Source organism: Pipistrellus kuhlii, unplaced genomic scaffold (genome assembly GCF_014108245.1).
Source record: "Pipistrellus kuhlii isolate mPipKuh1 unplaced genomic scaffold, mPipKuh1.p scaffold_m20_p_26, whole genome shotgun sequence".
NCBI classification, from domain to species: domain Eukaryota; kingdom Metazoa; phylum Chordata; class Mammalia; order Chiroptera; family Vespertilionidae; genus Pipistrellus; species Pipistrellus kuhlii.
Genome location: NW_023425525.1, coordinates 7,956,416 through 7,978,105, shown reverse-complemented (window position 1 = coordinate 7,978,105; position 21,690 = coordinate 7,956,416). Strand labels below are relative to the sequence as shown.

At 49.9% G+C, this 21,690-nt stretch overlaps 2 protein-coding genes across 3 annotated transcripts in view; one reads left to right on the top strand and one right to left on the bottom strand.

The window, feature by feature from the left end:
• SCRN1 (secernin 1) overlaps nucleotides 1-3,177 on the top strand; it is a 54,736-nt gene extending 51,559 nt beyond the window's left edge. For both annotated transcript variants that reach the window (XM_036453770.2, XM_045587226.1), the window contains exon 9: nucleotides 3,126-3,177. The gene's annotated coding sequence lies outside the window, so the exon portion shown is untranslated. The remainder of the gene's footprint in view (nucleotides 1-3,125) is intronic.
• WIPF3 (WAS/WASL interacting protein family member 3) overlaps nucleotides 1-21,690 on the bottom strand; it is a 47,906-nt gene that overhangs the window by 3,581 nt on the left and 22,635 nt on the right. The window contains exons 3-5 of the mRNA XM_036453768.2: nucleotides 9,062-9,194; nucleotides 6,476-6,607; nucleotides 1,502-2,287 (exon numbers count right to left, since the gene is read on the bottom strand). Coding sequence (XP_036309661.1) covers nucleotides 1,502-2,287; nucleotides 6,476-6,607; nucleotides 9,062-9,194 — 1,051 coding nt within the window. The remainder of the gene's footprint in view (nucleotides 1-1,501; nucleotides 2,288-6,475; nucleotides 6,608-9,061; nucleotides 9,195-21,690) is intronic.

Here is a 21,690-nt window from a genome sequence, read left to right as displayed (position 1 = left end):
GAGGGGGGAGCTATGGAGACCTTCGGATGTGAGATGATAGGGTGAGGAGAAAGGCCACTGCCGGAGCCAACCTGCTTGGACTGAACCCCAGTTCTCCCGCTGGAATGATAACATGACCTCTTTGTGCCTCAGTTTTCTCCTCTGTCTAACAGGAATGATAATAGCACACACACAGCTGCTAGAGTTGTTGACTGAAGGAAGTCGTGTGTAGTAAGGGCTCAATAAATGTTAGCTGCTGCAATAACCTAATGACAATGACCATCCTCATCATCAGATGGCATAGCCCCCCAAAAAAGGAACCACTGCTATAAAAGTATTTCCTGTAATATTCACAATAACCAAAAAATGGAATCAACTTTAATATCTAACACTAAAGATATAGTACATACTGATTAGCCTATTAATACGCTTGTAAATAAGTTTTAAAGATTTGACAAATTGCTTTTAAAAAAGTATATATAAAATGGTATTAACTATGAAAATACACAGGTACATTCAGAAAGAAAGAAATAAAACGCATCCAAATATGACTTTTTATTTCTGAGTGATGATATTACAGGTGAGATAAATGTTTTCCTATTTGCTCTACCATGAGCTTGTGTTATTTTTAATGCGAATAAACACATTTAAGAAACTATGCATCAAAGAACTTTTTTGGAATATGTGCATACATGTCCATGTGTGTTGGGTGCATGTGAAATATAAAGTTGGGGTATTTATGAGTGTGTTTGCATGTGTGTGCTTCCCATTCAGACAGACACTAAGAGTGACTGAAGCCGTTCCGCCGCATGGACATCAGTCATGGGGCAGGTGGGAATGCTCAGTCCTAATCACCACCCCTGGGGAGTTAAAGGAATTCCTTCTGATATCTGGCTGAAATACGGACCCCTCATTTCCTTGAGTCAGCAGGAGAACCTGCCAAAAAAACAACAACAAAAAGAGACAGAATACTGATCCAACCTCTGGAGGGCTTGGGACGTGCTAGCGGGGAGCCAGGATGAAATAACTCAGGAAAAATTGAACAGGAAGCTGGTTCTGAAGCAAACACACCAAACCCCCGCTAGATCTCACTGCTGTCGGGCCTGTTCCAACAACCGCCTGAGGGGGCGCTGTGCTATTCCCCCTTCCCAGGGGCGAAGGGAGCACTGGGAGGCTGTGATGGTCAGGGTCACACAGCTAGGAAAGGCAAGGGGATCTGGGTCAGGCTCCCTGTCTGTGACCTGCATCACCTTGGACAGGTCTCCCAGCCCCCCTCAGCCTTGGTTTCCTGCCTCTCACAGGAACACCCCAGCTAAAGTCCCACAGCCAGGCTTCATTTTGCTCCATGGGGGCACTGAATAGGTCTGTTCTCAACCCAAATCCCAGCGTAAGACATCCGCAAGGTCGTCCCGAGCGGCTCACAGGAGCTGGTCTCTGGCGCACCTCCCCGATGGCCAGCAACGCCTGGTGACCCTCCCATCTGGCCACCCTGGACCCGGACAGGACAGTGGGTGGCGCTCACCTGGGCCTCGGCCTGGCCTCTTCTTCTGCAGGAAGGGCTGTCCAGGCGGGGCGGGCGGGGTGGGCAAGGCCTGCACGCTGGCCTTCGGGGGCTGTGCCTGGAAGCTGGGGGACTTGGGGGGCAGTGGGGGTGGGGCTTCGCTGCTGTTGTTAGGGCCTGGCACTGGGGGCGATGATGGCACCAAGGACTTCGGGGTGCAGGTGGCGTAAATGGGGAGAGGTGGTGGGGGTGGGGGCGGGGGCGGGGGCGGCGGGGGCGGGACGGGAGGCTCCCGGGCATCTTGGGTGGGGCTGGCAGCATCTGCATGGAGCCCTGGGTGCCCGCAGGGCGGGAGGAGAGGCAGCGGGGGCGGGACGGGCGGTAAGTGCAAGGGGGCTAGCTGCGGCTTCACGGTCCTGTCACTGAAGATGGGGGTCTGGGGGAGAGGGGGTGGCGTTGGGGGAGGTGGCGGGGGTGGAGGGGGAGGCGGAGGGGGGGCAGAGGGCGGTGCAGAGGGCAGGGCGGGTGTGGCTGCCAGGGCATTCCCTTTGGTCTGTGAGCCAGGTGGGGACACCAGCGGAGTTCTGATGGGGGAGGAAGGGGGCAGGGGCGGGGGCAGCGGCGGGGGTGGTGGGGGCAGGGTGGGAGGGGGTGGGGCAGGCATGCTGGGGCGAGCGGGGGCCGCCCTGGCCTCGGAAGCAGTACCTAGCCTGGGAGACGCAGGGGCGGTGAGCGGCCCGCCCATAGTTTTGGTGGGAAGCCGGGGAGAAGGCGCTCGGGAGCCAGGGGCCTGCCCTGTCTTGCTGCCTGGAAGGGAAACGAGTTAAGAGTTAGCTCAGGGACAGAGGGAAGGGAAAGCCCGGGTGTGCAGGCGGCGATGCCCAGGGCTCTCAGGCAGGACATGGGCGAATCGCATTCTCCCTGCACGTCCATCGAGAGGCCGCAGGGTCCTTGCCAGCATCGCCGTGCTGTCCTCCTCGGAGAGGAGCCCAGCTCAGCCACCAGCCTTCCTACTGCCTCCACCAGGCCCGCACCTGCCAGGGCCTCGGGCCTTCCTCTCCTCACGGTCACCTCACACTCATTCATGCTTGCCCACTGGGTCCATCGGCCCAGGCCCTCGGGTGACAACCAGACTCTCCTGGTGAGGGGGGTGTTCCGCACTCCCTGAGTTCGTGAACAAGGATTTTGCATCGAGAGCAGAAGCTTCCTGCTTCCCGGAACATAATAAGGTTAAGTCCAAAGCCCGTGGGAAGATCCAGGCCCTTGGGGATCCGGGTCCAATGACTTTGAACTTCACCCCAGGAGCCTCCACCACATCGGCCCCAACGCGAAGCCCAGAGCCTCATGGATTCAGCCACACGAGGCCTGCAGTCAGCACCTGCAGTCAGCTCTGCGTCACAGTGTGAGTTCTGTCCCTCTGTCCCTGTTTGCTGTGCAGAAGTTTTGTCGTCACCGATGCTTCCATTTAGGAGGCATTAAAAGTATTTCTTCACAACAAATACAGAGCTCTCACTAAGAGGAATTCTGGGGAATGCTTTTCCCCCCGTTTCAGCACCCTTCTGTTTTATAATCCCCAAGAAAACATGTAGCCCTGGCCGGTGTGGCTCAGTGGATAGAGCGTTGGCTGCAGACTGAAGGGACCCAGGTTCGATTCTGGTCAAGAGCATATGCCTGGGTTGCGGGCTCGATCTCCCCACCCACGCTCCCTCCAGTAGGGGATGTGCAGGAGGCAGCCAGTCAATGATTTTTTCTCATCATTGATATTTCTTTCTTTCTCCTTGCCTCTCTGAAATTAAAAAAAAAAAAAAAAAAGAAAGAAAAGAAAGAAAACCTGTGGAAAGCCCTTGAAAACATGCATGCTCCCACACCTCCAACTTCCCGGGGCTGCGGAATCAGAAACACAGCTTTCGCATCAGATTCCTACCCCAGCCTCTGCTGGTGGGTCTGAGCCTGTCAGTCAATGTCCATGTGTTTTCCCAACCAGGGGCTGAACACGATGGGAGGGAAGCCGAGTGGCCAACCCAAACTTTCTAAGTGGCTGAGCACACCATGTCTCCAAGTTTCAAAACCCTGTAAAGCGAGTCCATTCCAAGGACAGGAGCCTCTGCTTACTATGCAGCCAGACAAACAAGACACGGGCAAGCCCGTTTTTATCGCAGCCCGAGGAACAAGAGCGAGGGGGGCACTGATCCTCCCTCGGCTTGCATTCATGCCCACCCTGGGATCACGCGCAGAGCTGGCAACGTGCATGTGAGGTGAGCCCGACGGGGGCGAGAGGAGCTGATGGTGTGAGTGCAGGTGATGAAAGCAGCCAGGCACCGGGCCAGCGGAGCGCTCGGCACAGAGTGCCACGGGAAGGGAGGGGGAGACTTTCCAACGCAGCAGAAGCGCTGGCCCCAGAAACCCAAACAGAAACACAGGAGACCACGAGGCGGGCGGGGAAGGGCCAGCTGGAGTGCACTCAGGAGGCTGCGCTGAGAGGAGAGGAATTAGCGGCCAGAGCCCAGGGGTTATCAGAAGGTGAAGTCAGTCATCTTTCAACGTGCACATGTTTCCAAAAAACCTGGCCGGCACGAGGTCTCATTACACACTCGACTTTAAGAGAAATGAACATGTTTTCACGGGCCCCTAAAAGTACTGTGAGCACTAGGTACTGTGCTCTCTGGTCCTGATGGCTCCAAGCAACCATACTGCCCACTCACACTGTTCATTCAACAGATATTTACTGAGCACCCACTACGTGCCAGGCATTTTTAAGGCAGTGAACAGGTCACAGTTCCTGCCTTCACAGAGAACACACTTCGAGAGAGAAGGCACAAAATAAACCGGTAAATGTATAATGTGTCCCATGGTGGTAAGTAATACAAGAAAAATAAGTCAAAATAGAGGAGCTACAGAATGACAGAGTGGGACGAATTTTATATGGATGATGAGTGACGCCCCATTGATAGGCTGATCAGATGCCACATGAGCAGAGATCTGAAGGAAGGGAGACAGTGAGCCATGTGGACACCTGAGGAGGAGTGTTTCAGGCCAAGGGAGCAGTCAGTGCAAGGGCCCTGTGGCAGCAATATACCTGGTTTATGCTAGAACAGCAAGGAGGGCAGGGTGAGGCTGGAGTGCAGGGCGTGAGCCGGCAAGAATGGGAGGCAAGAAGACCAGAGACACAGCCAAGGCCCAAGTCCTTTTCTCTGAATGACAAGGGGGCCGATGGGAGGGTTTTGAGAGAGAAGAGCCATGGTATCTCACCTTGACATGACACTAAGCCCATGCATCTACCTATTGGTCTTGACCTTGTGTTTCCCTCCTGTTGCCAGCATCCTTAGTCATGTCATCATGATCTCTAAAGAGATCAGTGCTCCACTTCATACTGTGGCTCAAACACCTGACGTGTGTGTCCTACTGGAGACAAGTAGAAATAGTCTGATCCCTGTTATAAGCTAATTGGGTTTATTTCTGAGAAGAGAAACAAGTGGAATTTTTATATCCCAAACGATATTTCTTTGACACCATGAAGGAAGTTTGAAAAAACATGGGCGCAGAAGAATGCCAGGTCTCAGGATGACCTTGGGGCTTTCTTGTCTGACAAACACTCAGCAAAATTGATTAAATAAAATGGCCTCTGAGAAGGTTCAAATGGATTTCAAAGCATCCTACAGCCCTTGTCTGTGCTGCACTTTATCAATAGGTGACGGCAGCAAATGCATCCCTATGCCAAACAGCCACAGAGCCCAAAAGAAAGTGAGCAGAGTCACACGGTAGAAGATTCTACACCAGGAATTTTGGGGGCTCGATATGAAATTCATTGCGTTTATTAAAAAAAACAAAACCAACATAGTTTTTGCACACAGTAAATATATATTTTCCTAATTCCAATGCAATATTTTAAAAACATGACTTCCACTAGGACACAAATGACTGGTAGACTGCTTGCAAAAATGATTAGCCACTCATTCCTGGTTGTAAAATCTTTAAATGTGATCTTACACCTCCTCTCACCAAGAGATGAAGCGTCTTTCCCCACTCTTGTTTCCGCCCGGCCTTGGGACTTGCTTTGGAAAAGGGGATGTAATAGGAAGCAATCCTATGCCAATTCCAAATCTAAGCCTCAAGAGACTTTATATGCTCCTGTCCTCTCTGTTGGGACCTTGTCACCACTATGAAAACAAACTCCGAACAGCCTGCTACAGAGTGAGGGACCTTATGGCTCAGTCCGGCCAGCAGTCCCAGCTGAGGCACCAAAGATATAAGATAAACAGAGACACCTCCCCAACCGTAGATACTAGAAGGGGGCCAGCTGAGACCACCCTGCATTGCCAACTCACGAATCAAAAGCTAACCAAATGGTTGTTAAAAGCCCCTGTTTTAGGGCAGTGGTCGGCAAACTGTGGCTCGTGAGCCACATTCGGCTCTTTGGCCCCTTGAGTTTTTAGCAAAGGCCAGCTTAGGAGGACCCTAATTAAGTTAATAACAACGTTCCTACCTATATAGTTTAAGTTTAAAAAATTTGGCTCTAAAAAGAAATTTCAGTTGTTGTACTGTTGATATTTGGCTCCGTTGACTAATGAGTTTGCCGACCACTGGTTTAGGGCATTTTTGTTACACAGCAATACTAACTACTACAGTGACTGAGACTCTTTATGACTCATTCATTGCCAGGGAGGCCACAGCGATGCCACTAACGTGATTTACACCTTCTGCCTGTACTTCGCAGTCTGGGCCACAGTCACTCCATCACTAAACACTGTGCACCATGGCCAGTCATCCTTCATTTACTACAAGAGGAGGATTTAAACAAAAGGGTGATTTAAAAGATCCCTCGCACACAGTTCTGGGCTTTGGAAACTTGCGGTGCTTGGCTCCCAAAGGCATGATCTCCTACCGCAGCTCTTCACTGAAGACATGTCGCTCACTGGCAGGGGAAGGGTGGCCCAGGCGGGTCTACAGGCGAAGGAGACGAAGGTCACCAGAGAGCCAGTCCAGCTGCCTCCTTACCTGCTGCATCCCTCTGGCCTGCCGGTCGCAGCACAGGGAAGCCGCCAGCAAACAGATCTCCCAGGGCTGGGGGCGTGCTCCCTCCTCGAGAGTTTGCAGCACCTCCTCCTTCTTTGTTGGCTCCTTTAGGACCTGCAGAGAGAAGGGACCAGTAGACAGGACTTGTGAGCAGAGTGGAGCCGCCAATTCTCACCCGGGCCACGGTCAGACCCTGCCAGGGGGACAGCCTCCCGTCATCCGCTCATCTGCAGTGCTACCCTTCCTGACGGCATCTTTCCCAAGCACCCTGTGCCTTGATGCCCTGCAGGCTGATGCCCGGGTCTGTGTGCTGCCCTCGCTGGGTCTACCAAAGGACCAGGAACTCTGAAAAGTGACTGGAACCCAGGGGTCTGTCCACTGCCGGTGAGTAGATGCCAACAGAGGAACCAGCGATGCCTCTCAGATGAGAAAACCCAAACGTCATTGGTGCAGGGCTGGTCCTGTTTTCAACTTGACTGTGGCTGTGGGAGAACCAGCCAGGGAGAACCCGCAGATTTAATGCAGACAGTAATTGTAACTTCCTTCGGAGCCTGGCCCCGAACTGCAGGCAGGAAGTGAAGCCACGCAATGTCTTGTGCTTCAGCGTTTTTCCTTTCCTGCCCCAGCCCTGCACCTGTCCCTGCACCTTTCCATCTACGGAAGGACCTGGAGGAGAGGCGTCACTACTTTCAGCCTTTCAGACGCGTGTGATACCATCTACATACGATGAGGAGACGTTCAGCTTAGACAAGGATTCCTGACAGAAAACCAGGGCCACCTAAGGCTATTGTGCTAATGTGGAGAAATGAAGGCAGAGTGCCCACTGGTGGACAAACATGGCCAGATTATTCTAAATACCAGTATTTTCTATTACCTGCTCATTGCAATGATTAGGAAGCGAGTGTTCCTACAAAATGAACTTCTCTGTTCACTGGGCTTAACCAGTTAGTTAGTTAGCGGGTCTAGCCAGAAACTAGACTTTTATTGTAACTGTTGGAAAGATTTCTTAATTTGTCTATCCTTGAGTACCTATATATGTAAAAGCCTAAGTGACTGTTACCATAGGATGACCAGCTGGTAGCTATGACACACACTGACCATCAGGGGGCAGACACTCAATGCAGGAGCTGCCCCCTGGTGGTCAGTGTACTCCCACAGTCAACCTCCCATAGCTGGCCAACCTCCTGGGATCCCTCCCCCAAGCTGGCCAGCCCCAATGGACCCTGATCAGCCCACATTGCTGGTCAGCTGAGGGATTCCACCCATGCACTAATTCGTACACCAGGCCTCTAGTTAACATATATAATTATAGATACTAGATACAATTATATTTTTGGGACTACCTTTTGAGAATTGACATCATGCTCACCAGTGAAAAATGGGTGAAGACATAATAATACGTGGCATTGATAAACAGCTTCACATATATTATTTCAGCCTTCCACTATCCTGACACATACGAAAAAGAGCAGGTATTATTCTCTCTCCCATTTTGCAGGTGAGAACACTGAGTCCCGAAGAGGTTCCCTGGCTGGCCCAGTAGCAGAATCAGAAGTCACCTGACCCGAGCCCAGGGCTCCATTCACCCTCTCATATTCTAGAAGACATAGAAAACTCAGTCCTTTGAGCCTGTGAGGGAATACCAAATACACCTTTTCCCTTGTGCCAAACAGAAACTCTGCACTTTTTAATGTTGAGACTCTATGTTTTCTCTCATTGAGTTTGAGGACTATTTTGACACAACCAAGTTTAAATGTTACCCCACAGGGGATAAACACCAAGTGGTATATCCTAAAATGAAGTATTAGTCAACAATCAAAAGGAATGAAAGACTGGTTCCTGCTATATGGATGGGCCTTGAAAACATGCTGCTCCATAAAAGCATCCATAGAGGCAGAAAGTAGACTTAGTGGTTGCCAGGGACTGGGGGCTGAGGGGAAAAGGGAGTGACTGCTGATGGATACGGGGTTTCCTTCCGGGGTGATGGAATGTTCTGGAATTAGAAGAAGGCGATGGCTGCAATCACACTGTGAATGTTTAAATGCCACTGAATCGAACACTTCCAATGGTTACAATGGTGAATGTTACAGACTATGTATTTTATAATGATTGTGATATTTTTAAAAAATATATTTTATTGATTTCTTACAGAGAGGAAGGGAGAGAGATAGAGAACTAGAAACGTCGATGAGAGAGAAACATCGACCAGCTGCCTCTTGCACACCCCCTACCGGGGATGTGCCCGCAACCGATGTACATACCCTTGACCGGAATCGAATCTGGGACCTTTCAGTCCGCAGACCGACGCTCTAACACTGAGCCAAACCGTTTCGGCGATTGTGATATTTTTAAGCACTGGCGTGATGACTGAGGATGCCCCACACACTGCCTGCACACCTGGAGGGAAGCTATGACTCTCCCATGTGGCCTGCACACCGAGCAGGCCTGAGAGGGTCCGATGTTGTCCTGGTAACAGACGAGGCCCCTGCCCTGAGCGAGCCGGGGGTGTCTGTCTGAGCTCCCATGCTCCCGAGGCTAGGGGCAGTCCTGGCCCACGTGCGCACTTACTCTCGATTTGCGGGGCGCTGCGGTCATTGATCTGCGTGACTTTCCGAAGGCGAGTTCCTTGCTGGATGTCAGCCAACAGTGCACTTCGACCTTTGGGATCGGCCTTTCTCAAGCTGGAAGCTTCTGTACTCGCCTGGAAGGGAGGGGGAGGGATGCAATTAGAATCACACGGAACATGTGCAGAGAAGCCCAAAGTCCTGTCTGCTGTGAGGTTTCCCTCCATAGTCCACCTCGCCTGCTTGCCCTGCCCCCACCATTCCTAAGGCCGTCCCACCTGGGTCCTAAGCATTTACCCACAGGACGCGGTGGACACTTAGCTCCTGCTGCCCACACTCCTCTCCCTGGGAACCCAGCATGGACTCTCTTGGGCTCACAGCCCTATAAGTCTCAAGGAAGCCTAAGTCACAGGCCCTCTTCCTCCTCATGGCTAAGGCCACATGCAGGCCTGAGCGTCAGTCTGGATGCTCCTGACCCAGGCTGCGGGATTCTGGGTGATCGCTGCCCGGCGTCCCAGGTGCCCTCTGGACCACGCCTTTGCTGAGCCCAGCTTGATGACGGAGGTGGTCCTGTGGCCCTGTTGTGCCCTGGGCTATTCTCCTGAGTGGCACTAAGTAGCGTGGTACTCATCCTCCCTGCTGTGGGTGGCCCACTGTGTCTCAATAAGAACTGGTTTTGAGGCCATAAATGAAGTCAACTGTGGGTTTAGCTAAAATGTGCTGAGTCAGCATTTTCCTGGCCGACTACCGCATGATGAATCGGAAGGACACAAGTTCAGAGTCGGTTCTCATTGCCGGGAGACAAGCCCTTTGAATTCCTGAGAAGGGCTCATGGCCAACAGTAGAGGTCTGAGCTAGGCACCCCAACCCTACTGCTCCATCGTTCCCAGGAATGCATGTAAGCACACACATGCACACAGGGGGTTTCCCACATAGCATGCTTGAAACCCCCACACATATAAAACATTAGAATCACTACGTTATTTTAAACTGCAAAGTTTTGAGATTTTTAAATTTTATTTTAAAAGGTGGTTCATAAATCATTAGTGACAGGAAGAAAGGATCATCAGAAGGATCATGACCCTAGCCAAGAGGGTAGGAACATCTTCTCAGGAACCTGGCCCTGTAATCTCAGACATGTGTCATGGTCAGGGGTCAGGGAGAATGTCCTCTGTCACTTTCTTCCTAGTTGCAAGGTGACCAGCACCATGAATTAAAATGAATTAAAATGAACGTCACAACCCGGCTCAGGTGCTGGCCCCGAGGAAGGCAGAGTGAGAAAGGGGCGTTCTTCTGCGTAAAGACTGGAGAGGAGCACGCTTAGCCCTAGTGACCTGCGGGGCGTCATCTCCATATCAGAATTCACCCTCCCACTCCACCTAGCCCACCCAGGCTTTTCGGGAAGGGCTGTGAACAACGTTGTACGTCCTCAGGGTTATGCTTTCGGACAGATTCCTGACTTCGCACAGGTCTCAGGATATTCTCGATGAGTCCACAGGACAGGTTTGTGGATAAACACCTTCCAAATCAGTGGGAGGACGTGGCAAGGCACGTCACGTTTGCATGACGCAGTCCAACTCACAGGACTAAATTTAACAAGCCTCCGTGACTGCTCAGCTTGCTTTCCTGCTCTCCGTGGGCCCGGATGGCTTTCCACTAGAGGGCTCTCCTCCCCTGGCATGACTGTGTGTCCTCCAGTCCTCTCCTGGGAGGTGGGAAAGAAGGAGTTTCAGGGCTAAGGTGGCCATGCAAACGCAGGCTCACCGAAAGGGCAGCTAAGGGCTCTTTCATTTGAACACGGAGCACTAGAGCACACAGACAGTGGTTCCTGCCATCTGCAATAGCTACTCACTATTAAATCAAAACTTCTTAAAAACCTACAATCCTAAGCAGTCTTGTTACTGTGGTAACAGGATACAGAAACAGGAAACTGAAGATTTCCAAATAAACCCCGGGCTTTTATTCTATGAAAATACCGATTCTTGGCACCTTTACTAAAAATATAATCGAGGGAGAGAAAGCCATTCCTGGACACTTTTCCCAAGGCAAATCCACCCACCAAACCCCTCCCCTCCCTCCCTTCTTCCCCCCGAAAATGAGAAACCAAAGCATCACTGCAAAGTCTCCCCCGTTCCTCCGTGTTAGCGTTGTGAGGCGGGACAATTTGGGGGATTCCACACAAGCTTTTGTGGGCTCCGTTCTGCTAGAGCAAGTTCCAATGGACTGTTACCTAGACCAGAGAGCTGCCTCCTACATGTATATATATGTTTATTCCTCACTATTTATTTCCTGGACCTGAGCCTCCGAGCTGGTCCCACAACGGGATCCCAGTAACTTGGAGGCTGCCCTCACGGCTGTACTGAGAGCACCCGCTGTCTGATTCTCCATCCCCAAGTCACGGACTCAGCCATCCTGCCCCAAGCGATCCTTCCACCTCATCATATATTTCTTGCCGAGTTTAAGCTGCTGTCGATTCCTCACGTGCTTCTTTCCCACTCGCAAGCCTGTGCTCATGCTTTTGCCCCTTCTATGACCACTCCTACCCCCCTGCCGACCCCCAACCCTGGCCTCACCATACCTGCCAAGGCATTTACTTCTTTTTTTAAGCCTCACATCAAAGAGAATTAATTTACTTGAGAAAAATCCTTTTGTCCTTTTAACTTCTTCAACTGATCTTTTCCTTGTACGATCCCCAAGTGCCTTGTCATTTTCTATCTCACTCTTCAGGTCTGGCCAGATAATATAGCTTTACATACTGGTGTTTCCCTTCTTTGTGAGTGGAAATTCCCAGCATGCAAAGTGCAAAAATGAAGCCATGCCCCTTTTAGTATCAGCATGTCTTGTTTTGTTTTGTTTTTTTAAAAACCATGTGAACAGTTTATCCATATTTTGTGGAAACTACCTTCACAGACACCCTCGCCCCTGGGTCCCTGCCATCCGTCCGCTCAGACCGACCTCGGAGAGAAGCTGCGGCCTTAAGGCTCTGCCACGCCCCGGTTCTCCACGCGCCCTCACGCTTTTTATCCTCTGGCCACTGTCCCGAGAAATGAGAATTCGGTTCGGCTCCTTTCTCTCTTTCCTGATGGTGCCACTATTCCTAGGCTTATAAGACTAAAATGGAATTATGGGAAAACCTAATGTTAAAACCTACCCTGGATCTGGAAAGTACAGCCTTGTAAACAACAACAAAAACAACAACAGTCAGCAAGGGCGACAAGGGTAGGGCCTGGCAGAAGGCGGGAGGTGCTGGTACATAACACATGGCTTGGACGGTGCCCCGCATCCGGGGGAGGTTTCCTATCTTTTATTCTCTTAGACAAAAAGTCCCATCAAAAAGAAACGTGTGTGCCCACTCCCACCTGCCCAGCAGATTAGTGTGTAAACTATATCAAGCTTAGCTCATGACCACAGCAGGACTGTTTTCATTCCAAGCTTGAAATCTTGATTCCTTTCCCTCCTCCGTTTGACATAACCAGGGCTCACTGGCTCCTCCTCTTTCCTGTGACATGCAGGCGGCTCTGGAGTCTGGGAAGGGAGGCTGCACCGTGCAAAGGGTGACAATGACAACGGCAATGACAAAGGGCGACGAGAAGACATCTGTGTGTGCCAGGCGCTGTTCCAAGCATCTTACATGCGTGAATTCACTGAAAGGGCCCTTGGACAGCCCCTTGATGGAGGTTCCAGTTATGAGTATGAGGCCCGGTTGACAGATGGGGCCCAGAGCAAAGCAGGCTGTCCGTCTCTAGATGGCCTCTTAGGAATAACGCCACCCAGGAAGCTGGGGAGGGTGAAACACCCAGGAAATACATGGCAAGCCTGCAGCCGGGGGAAGGGAGTGGTCCAACTGCCCTCTGGCTTGGACCAGGGTAGACATTGCCTCACAAAGAGTGTGACAGGCAGAGCAGGAAGGAGGGGGTGGGAAGGGCACCAGAAGAAAAAGGAAGGGGGGGGGGGAAGAGGGGAAAAGAGAGAGAGAGAGAGAGAGAGAGAGAGAGAGAGAGAGAGAGAGAGAGAGAGAGAGAGAGAGAGAGAGAGAGAGAGAGATGCTTCTAGGAAGGCTGTGGCCCAAGGAGCACCCAAAGCTGCGTGCTGGAGTCTGATTCGTGAACTAAACATGAGCCAGCCGCCGTCTTGGCAAGGGGTGCACCGTGAGCCCTTAGAATGGAAACTGCACAGAGTAACCCTACGCTGTGAGGCTGATACCTCCAACTGTAAATAGCCTGTCCTTAACCCTCCCTGGTCAGGTAACACAGAACCCACCTCCCTGGGCCAAGCTGCCGGCCCACCTCTTTCTTCCCACGTGCCAGCCCTATCTCCTCTCACACCCCCCTGCTGGCTGCGGGAGGGGTGAGGGCTTTCGGCACGTGGCCGCCCTCGGTTGACTGAAATGGATAAGGACTATGGACATCGCTCAAATATGAAAGGAGACGAAGGCAACAAAAATGCCAAGAGGGGGCGGGGAATTCCAACATTTCTAGGAAGGTGAAGATATTTCCACAGGAGCGCACCTATTCTGGATACTAATGCAGATGGATATAGACTTTCCCTCCCCACAGTCACTTTTCTAGGTCCTCTGTATGGAGAATGCACAGGAATTCTCTGGGCTGAACTCGGATTGGCTCCTGGAGAAGAATGGCCCACAGCTCCGCCCAAGGACAGCCCCGAAAGGGTCTGTTGGCACCGCTGGGTCTGCGGCTCCTCATCCCGGAACCCGCTTCCAAACCTCTCTGGGTTGGGGCCCTCGGCCTCCGACTTGACTGCTCAGCACATGTGCTCTACAACTCTGTCATTACTCTTGGGCCTACATCAAATATAAGTAAATATAGAAAATTATTTCCATGCTGCAATTTTCCGGAAAAGTGTATGCTCTTCCTCTGATCCTTGTAGCATTGCCTGACTGAGGCGAATGCTCCCATCCTTCAATGACAAATGTTCACCGTGCTTCTGCCATGGGTGGGACAGCCCAGGGGGAAGCCAGACACTTCCACATATTACTGGCTGGGTAAGACTCTGAGATGTGCCAGCAGAGCAGAAAGACCTGGAATCCGCTCCGTCTATCTTTGGACCTGCTGGCATTTAGGCAGCACAGATAGGTCACTGTGGAAGGAGCTGAGTTTGCAGCCCTAGGCTCATGCTTCCAACTGGCTGCTGGACATCTCCATGTAGGTGTCCTACCAACACGCCCCAAACAAACTCACTATCTCCCCCACAGCACCCACCAAAGACAGACAGACAGACAGACAGACACACACACACACACACACCTGTTACTGCTCTTGTGGCAGGGATAGCAGCAATATCCTTCTAGTCAACCAGGTTCAAAATCAAGAACTCCCTAGATCAGCGGTCACCAACAAGTGGTCCGCAGACCGCTGGTGATTCGTGAAGTCTAAAAGGTTGGCAACTGCTGCCCTACATCGTACCCTTGGCATTGTGAAACTCCTCAAATTGACCTGCTATGAACTTTAATTCCAGAATGTATCTCTAATTCCCACCACCTTCCTAGATCCTCCACCACTTTTTAAAAAATATATATATTTTATTGATTTTTCACAGAGAGGGAGAGAGAGAGACAGAGAGTCAGAAACAATGATGAGAGAGAAACATCGAACAGCTGCCTCCTGTACGCCCCACTGGGGATGTGCCCGCAGCCAAGGTACATGCCCTTGACCAGAATAGAACCCGGGACCTTTCAGTCCGCAGGCAGACACTCTATTCACTGAGCCAAACTGGTTTTGGCTTCTCCACCACTTTTTATATTCACTTGTCACTGATATACAATAAACACTATCTTAGATATAACACATATGCCAAAAATATCACTAACATAAAATAAGTTCTTTAACGTGAAAAGACAGTGTGAAATAAAAATATTTTTGTCATGAGAATCACGGACGGGGCCCACTGGAGCACCCAAAGCGTGACTCATACAACAGGTTCTGATTCATGACATTCCTGCATGTTTTTAATAAAAGGGCCCACCTCAAAGCCTCCCTTAAAATTAAAAATACAGTAGCATCTGTTGAACCGAATGCCAGCAATTCTGGAGGAGAGCAGAAATAAACTGAAGGTCAGGACAGCTGCCATGAATCAACATGAAATGCAGGCTTTCCTTGTTTTAGTAACCGTCCACGTGGCCTGGTGACAATTATGACAGGGAAAGAACTGAGCTTAGACGAAGCAGGCCTATCATCAGAGGGAGTGAATTGTAACAGAATAAAGAGGGAGCTATTTTTAGTTCATTTCTCTCAACTGTATTTTTGTCTGAGACCTCCTAAAATTAGGCCCGCTGGTTGAGGCTGGATGCAGTCAGTGGTGTAGGCTGATGCAGCCAACCAACGCTTCTGAAGACTAAGATGTATCCCCATCCAGCGTCCTTCCTCTGCATCCATGGATCCTTGCCTCCGTGGCAGCTCAGAGAAGTCAGCCCTGCAGAGGAAGGGCCTCCAGCCCAGCTCAGGGACAGGACATGGAAGGACCACCAGGCTCCGGACAACATGACAGCCATGCCCTTTTAGGCTGAAGACTGCCCAGGAGACTCCTTAAAGAACAGAAGAGAATCATCATCAACTGCCTTTGACAGGCCGGCTGCTCCTCCAATCTTTGGTTTCTTTAATTCCTTTTTAAGAACCGACAGTACTGGTACTGGCAGAAAGTTTGACTACCTTATAGGAACGTAAGATGCTACAAAAGTGAATACATCAACATTTTCTTAAAATCGCATTTAAAAATTCCACCGATCTGTGGTACTTGTTCTGTTCATTTTAAGTAACAATGCCATCCAAGGAATGGTTTCGAAGATGCTGAATCTTTAAAAAAACAGAAGATGTAAGTCTTAATGGAACATCTGATGCTCATAGCGGGGGAGGCTGTGCGTGTGTGGAGGCCGGAGGAATAAGGAAAACTACTTTTTGTCCAATTTTGCTGGGAACCCATAACTGCTTTAAAAAACAAAGCCTATTTAAAAAAAAAATCATATCATATACCCGCACAGAGGTACATCCTAGTGTTTAGTGTTTAAAACATAGAGATGTTTTAAATAAAAATCTTAAAGCACTCTAGTTACTGAAGTCAAGGTACGGGGTGGAGGGAGAGGGGAAGCCCCAGATCATACCAATGGCCCACAGAGGGTTCCAGCGCTGGGCCTGGAAGGTGTATTTTATCACTGAACTAGTGGTGCCCCTGTACAGAGCTTTTGATCTGTTTTGTTAACAAATAAATTAGATAAACAAACAAACAAATCTGCAGCCACAAAGTTCTGTGGAAAAGTTGCGGAAGCAGAGTTCTAAATGACGGCTGTGTCAACTTTTGGTAGAAGGAGGTGGAGCACAGTAATTTAAAAAAGTTCACTTATTTATGTTTTTCTCAAATAACTGGGAGAAACAGTGCCACCGTTCTTTCTGAAAGAAAGACATCTGGGTCCAGCTTCTGAAATGCTGGGTTGGGAGGGAGCAAAGCTTAACTGCATTGTGTCCCAGACCAGCGCCCGGCGCGGTGGGGGCGCTTCTGGGTGCAGAGTGAGAGCAGTCAGTGCCTGGGAGGGGACCTGGGCGCTTCCCCTCCGTAGCCCACTGAGGAAGACAGGAAGGACGGAAGTCCCTTATCACTCAGTTCTGGCTCAACCCACTCTCCTTGTTCTTGGCTGCACTGAGCACAAGTCACTTTGTATTCTTATCTTTTCATGGTCTTATCACTCATTTGGGATTACAGCCTAGCATAGAGATTTGCAAAAACAAACAAACAAACAAAACCCCCCAAAACACACACAACAATAACAAATCCAAAATAGACGTTAACGTAATTTATGCCTATGAACAGGTAGAACTCAAGATTTGGAAAATAAAATGGGATGAAAGTTAGAGAAAAGCATTTATTCCTTAAGCTTCTTACGTTGCCTATGAGGTGTTTTCATGACAGGTATCTGCCCCATCCACCTTCTTTCCAAAGGGATAAGGCCATTTTGCAGTAAGAGCCAGTGACCCAGGCAGGCAGGATAAATGTAAATAAAAATAACAAAACTCAAATCAAAATAACGGGGCTAAGAATGACCTCCTTAAAGATAACTGATGCTCAAGTGCTTTACTTCTCAATATTTTAAAGGAAGAGGGAAACCAAGTTATTTTTAGTAGGACCAATATTTAGGGAGGGGAAAAACTGTAGTTTCTAAAGATAGATAAGGAACATACATAATCAGGTAGGGATGTGGAAGAATGAAGAAGGGGAGAAGAGAAATATGTTTGACCACCCCATACATACAAATGAAGGTGAGGAGTGTGTGTGGTGGGTATACAGGGGGGAAGACAGATAAGTAAAGCTTGTGAGGAAGATTATATCTATATCTATATCTATATCTATACATACATACACACATATATATCCATATCTATATCTATATATCATCTATATCTATATCCATATCTACATCTATATGTCATCTATATCTATATATCTATCTAATGCATACATAGATAATAGGGGAGAAACACACAAAAGAAAGCATACTGAGAGATAGATAAGGTTGCCACCTAAAATACAGGATGCCCGGTTAAATTTGAATTTAGATAAACAACACACATTTTTAGTATAATTATTTCCATATCTGCATCCTATTTATAATAAAACAATGATCTGGTTTCATTGTTTAATTCATTTAGTTGTTTAATTGAAGTTCAAGTTTAATTGGGCGTCTTGCATTTTCACCTGCTAACTCTGGCAACAGAGATAAAGCAACAAAGAAAAGGAGATGAGAAAAGGGGAAGAAGTCCGAGGATTTGTAAAAAAATGAACTTCCACTTCTTATGGTTTCTCTGGTACCATTAAAAGCTTTACAGCATTCCGCAGTTTACGCGAAAACCCCCTGAGCTTACTGCGTTTACCCATCCACACCAGCCATGCCGGAGGGCCATGATTCCAGCAAGAATCCCTGAGGAACAGCGAGGTCCGGAGAAGGAAGCGGGTGGCCGATCCATGGCAGGTGAGCAGAGCCATTTGCTCTGTGACGGCTGAGAGACGCCCGTAATGGATGCTACAGTGATCTAAGTTTGCAAGGAATAGACACGACTCTCCGATGAGCGTCTAGAAATAGAAGCTATCTGCGCATTGATTCTGGGAGGCATCACCCCTGCGGCACACTCAGCAGTTTATGGCGTTAGCAGCAAGGGTCTTGGAGGCCTTCACAAGGTCTGACAGGCAGACCAGATGAGACAAGACAGAGCCAGTAAGGGTAAAACAAGAAAAGCACAGAAACCCGGGGGAGAGGATGCGTGCACAGCAGGGGAGTGAAGAGGATACAAGCTGCAGGTTCTGTCTGGGGAAAGCTGACCCTGGAACTCCCTTTCCCCAGGGACCTTGCCCCAGGTGTGGTGGGACAGCAGAGGACAGAGCTGGGGGGCACCGAGCTGACAGAGCTGGTGAGCAGCTTCTTCACCAGCCTAAACAAGTATCACAGCCTGAGAGGCTTAAACAAGAGACATTTATTTCCTTACAACCTTACAGGCTAGAAGTTCAAGATCAAGGTGGCCACAGGGCTGGTTTTCCTCAGAGGCCTCTCTCCTGGGCTCATAGGTGGCCATCTCCTCCCTGTCGTCACATGGGCACCTCCCTGTGTGTCTGGGTCCTGAGACCGTCTTTTCGTAAAGACACCAGTCATACTGGACCAGGGCCTGCCCTAATGACCTCATTTAACCTCTCTCCTTCGTAAAGACCCCATCCGTCACAGCCAGAGGTCCTGGGGATTAGGACTCAACATATGGATTTCAGGGGAGGACACAGTTCAGCTCATATAACACGTTGGGTCTGAGACGTGGTGGCCCTAACCCGCTTCCCACTCCTGGGAACCTCTGACATTTACCTAAAAGAACCTGCTGGTGGTGAACAAGAACCTGGCTTACCTCCGATCTGCCTCAGGCCCACGGCACGCTTCAGTGCGGCTGAGTGCCTCATATGCATAACAGGACACCCAAGTTGACCCTGACCCACTTTACTGGTGTGTCAAGGTCAAACAGATGTCAAAAGCAGTCCACCTGTTGCCGCACAGCGCTCATACCCATAATCACTGGTAGACGTTAATACTGCACATGAGCATGTCACACTCTGTATTTTCACTTCCAACTACATCTCTCTGAGGATTAAAGAGCTGATGCACAGCTGACACTCCTTTCGATGGTTCAGAATAGGGCCCCATACACACAGAGGACATTCTGGGAGGAGTGCACCATGGGGCGGGGAAGGACGTATTTCACATTCTTTCTCTACTGGTGTCACTGCCAGCAGGCAGCTGGGCTGTGTAACCTGAGCTCCCGTGTCAATGAACCCCAGGGGGACTGGGCTCTCATTCATGAGTGGGAATTTCCTGAGCAGCTCCTGAGGCAAAGAGTCATCCGTGAAGGGCGAGGCCAGCATGAACTTCCTTTTAAGAAGTCATCTTCATGCTCAGGAATGGCAGTAACAGGCCATTCCCCTGCAAAGTGCTAAACTCAGTAACAAGCCACCCAGACTGTAAGGTGCTTAAATTCAGTAACAGCTCACCCAGACTGCAAGGTGCTTAAACTCAGTAACGGCTCACCCAGACTGCAAGGTGTTTAAACTCAGTAACAGCTCACCCAGACTGCAAGGTGCTTAAACTCAGTAACGGCTCACCCAGACTGCAAGGTGTTTAAACTCAGTAACAGCTCACCCAGACTGCAAGGTGCTTAAACTCAGTAACGGTTCACCCAGACTGCAAGGTGCTTAAACTCAGTAACAGCTCACCCAGACTGTAAGGTGCTTAAACTCAGTCATAGGTCATCCAGTCTGTAAGGTGCTTAAACTTAGTAATAGCTCACCCAGACTGTAAGGTGCTTAAATTCAGTAACAGCTCACCCATACTGCAAGGTGCTTAAACTCAGTAACGGCTCACCCAGACTGCAAGGTGCTTAAACTCAGTAACAGCTCACCCAGACTGCAAGGTGCTTAAACTCAGTCATAGGTCATCCAGTCTGTAAGGTGCTTAAACTTAGTTATAGCTCACCCAGACTGCAAGGTGCTTAAACTCAGTAACAGCTCACCCAGACTGTAAGGTGCTTAAACTCAGTCATAGGTCATCCAGACTGTAAGGTGCTTAAACTCAGTAATAGGTCATCCAGACTATAAGGTGCTTAAACTTGGTCAGATGCTCTCCAGGCATGAATGCAGCAATGAAATGTGAGCTTTAGCTTTACATTTACCCCAAGAGGAAGGAATGGTGAAGGTGAGAACACCTCGGTATCTGGGTGACCTTGGTTGGAGAAGAGCTGCCAGCTGGGAGAGTTTTGCTTCAATAACTCCCACAACTGTCCTCTGTGCTTTGTCTGAGGAGAAACACCAGATAGGGCTTGGTGTCCTTGCACCAGGGCCAGAACAGTAAATGCGACAGTGTCACAAGCCACTTTGGTTATCTGGAGTTCGTGCTGGGCCTCAAGGTTCACCAACCAACCAGCTTCAACAATCATCAAACTCAGCCAATCCTGTCTTATCTTTGCCCTAACCTGCTCTTCTCTGCTTATTAAAATCATATATCTAACACTGAATGATATCTATACACATATACAAACATATATCCTATATAATAAAAGGCTAAATGCAAATTGACCAAACAGCAGAACAACTGGTTGCTATGACGCAGTGACCACCAGGGGGCAGATGCTCAACGCAGGAGCCTCCCCCCGGTGGTCTGTGCATTCCCACAGGGGGAGCACCATTCAGGCAGAAGATGGACTCACGGCTGTCTGGATAGACTCACGGCTGGTGAGCACAGTGCTGGTGGCAGGAGCCTCTCCCACCTCCATGGCAGTTGGACGTCCCCTGAGGGCTTCTGGACTGCGAGAGAGTGCTGGCATGGCTGAGGAATGCCCCCCAAGTGCACGAATTTTATGCACCAGGCCTCTAGTTGTGTGTGTGTGTGTGTGTGTGTGTGTGGTGTGTGTATAAGCTCTTCAAAATGTAACAATAGTATAGTCAAATAAAATTGACTGTAATTTCTTTATATCACCTAATACCTCATCAGTGTTCAAATTCCCCCTGGTCACTAGTGTTTAAATGAAGCGCTGAGCCAGGCAGAGAAAGACCAAGCCTCAGCATTTGAGTCTCAGCTTCCTGGAGCTGCCACAGCTGCAGAGACAGTTTTCTTTGCTTTAGGTGGGGGCTCCGAGCCAGGCGATCTGGAAGTCTTGCATGAGCATCACCATCAAACCTTCCAAAGACACGTGTGCCCTTCACCTAGGCAGCCTCCTGGTCTGCGACTGCCGAAGCTGCTTGTAAAACGACAAGGACAGATGGCAGAGCAGCTGAGAAAACAAAGCCTCCCAATGCTCAGCATACTCGCACAGGCTGCCATTTCACTGCGTGGACCCTAAAGGCCCCACAGCTGAGGGCTCATGGCTCTGGTCTGTGGCTGATCCCAGTACCACCCTCTACACCCACGCCCGCCCCCCCCTCGGACTCAGACCACTCCACTCTGTACAAGGCATGAAAGAGGAGAGGCTGCAAACCAGATCCCAAGAATCATGCAGCAGTAGCAGCTACTGGCACAGCAGGTTTGGAACCCCGAAAACCCAGACGGGGTCACCTCTGCCCACCTGTTTTTGAGTCCCAGCTTCCTGGAGCTGCTACAAGAAC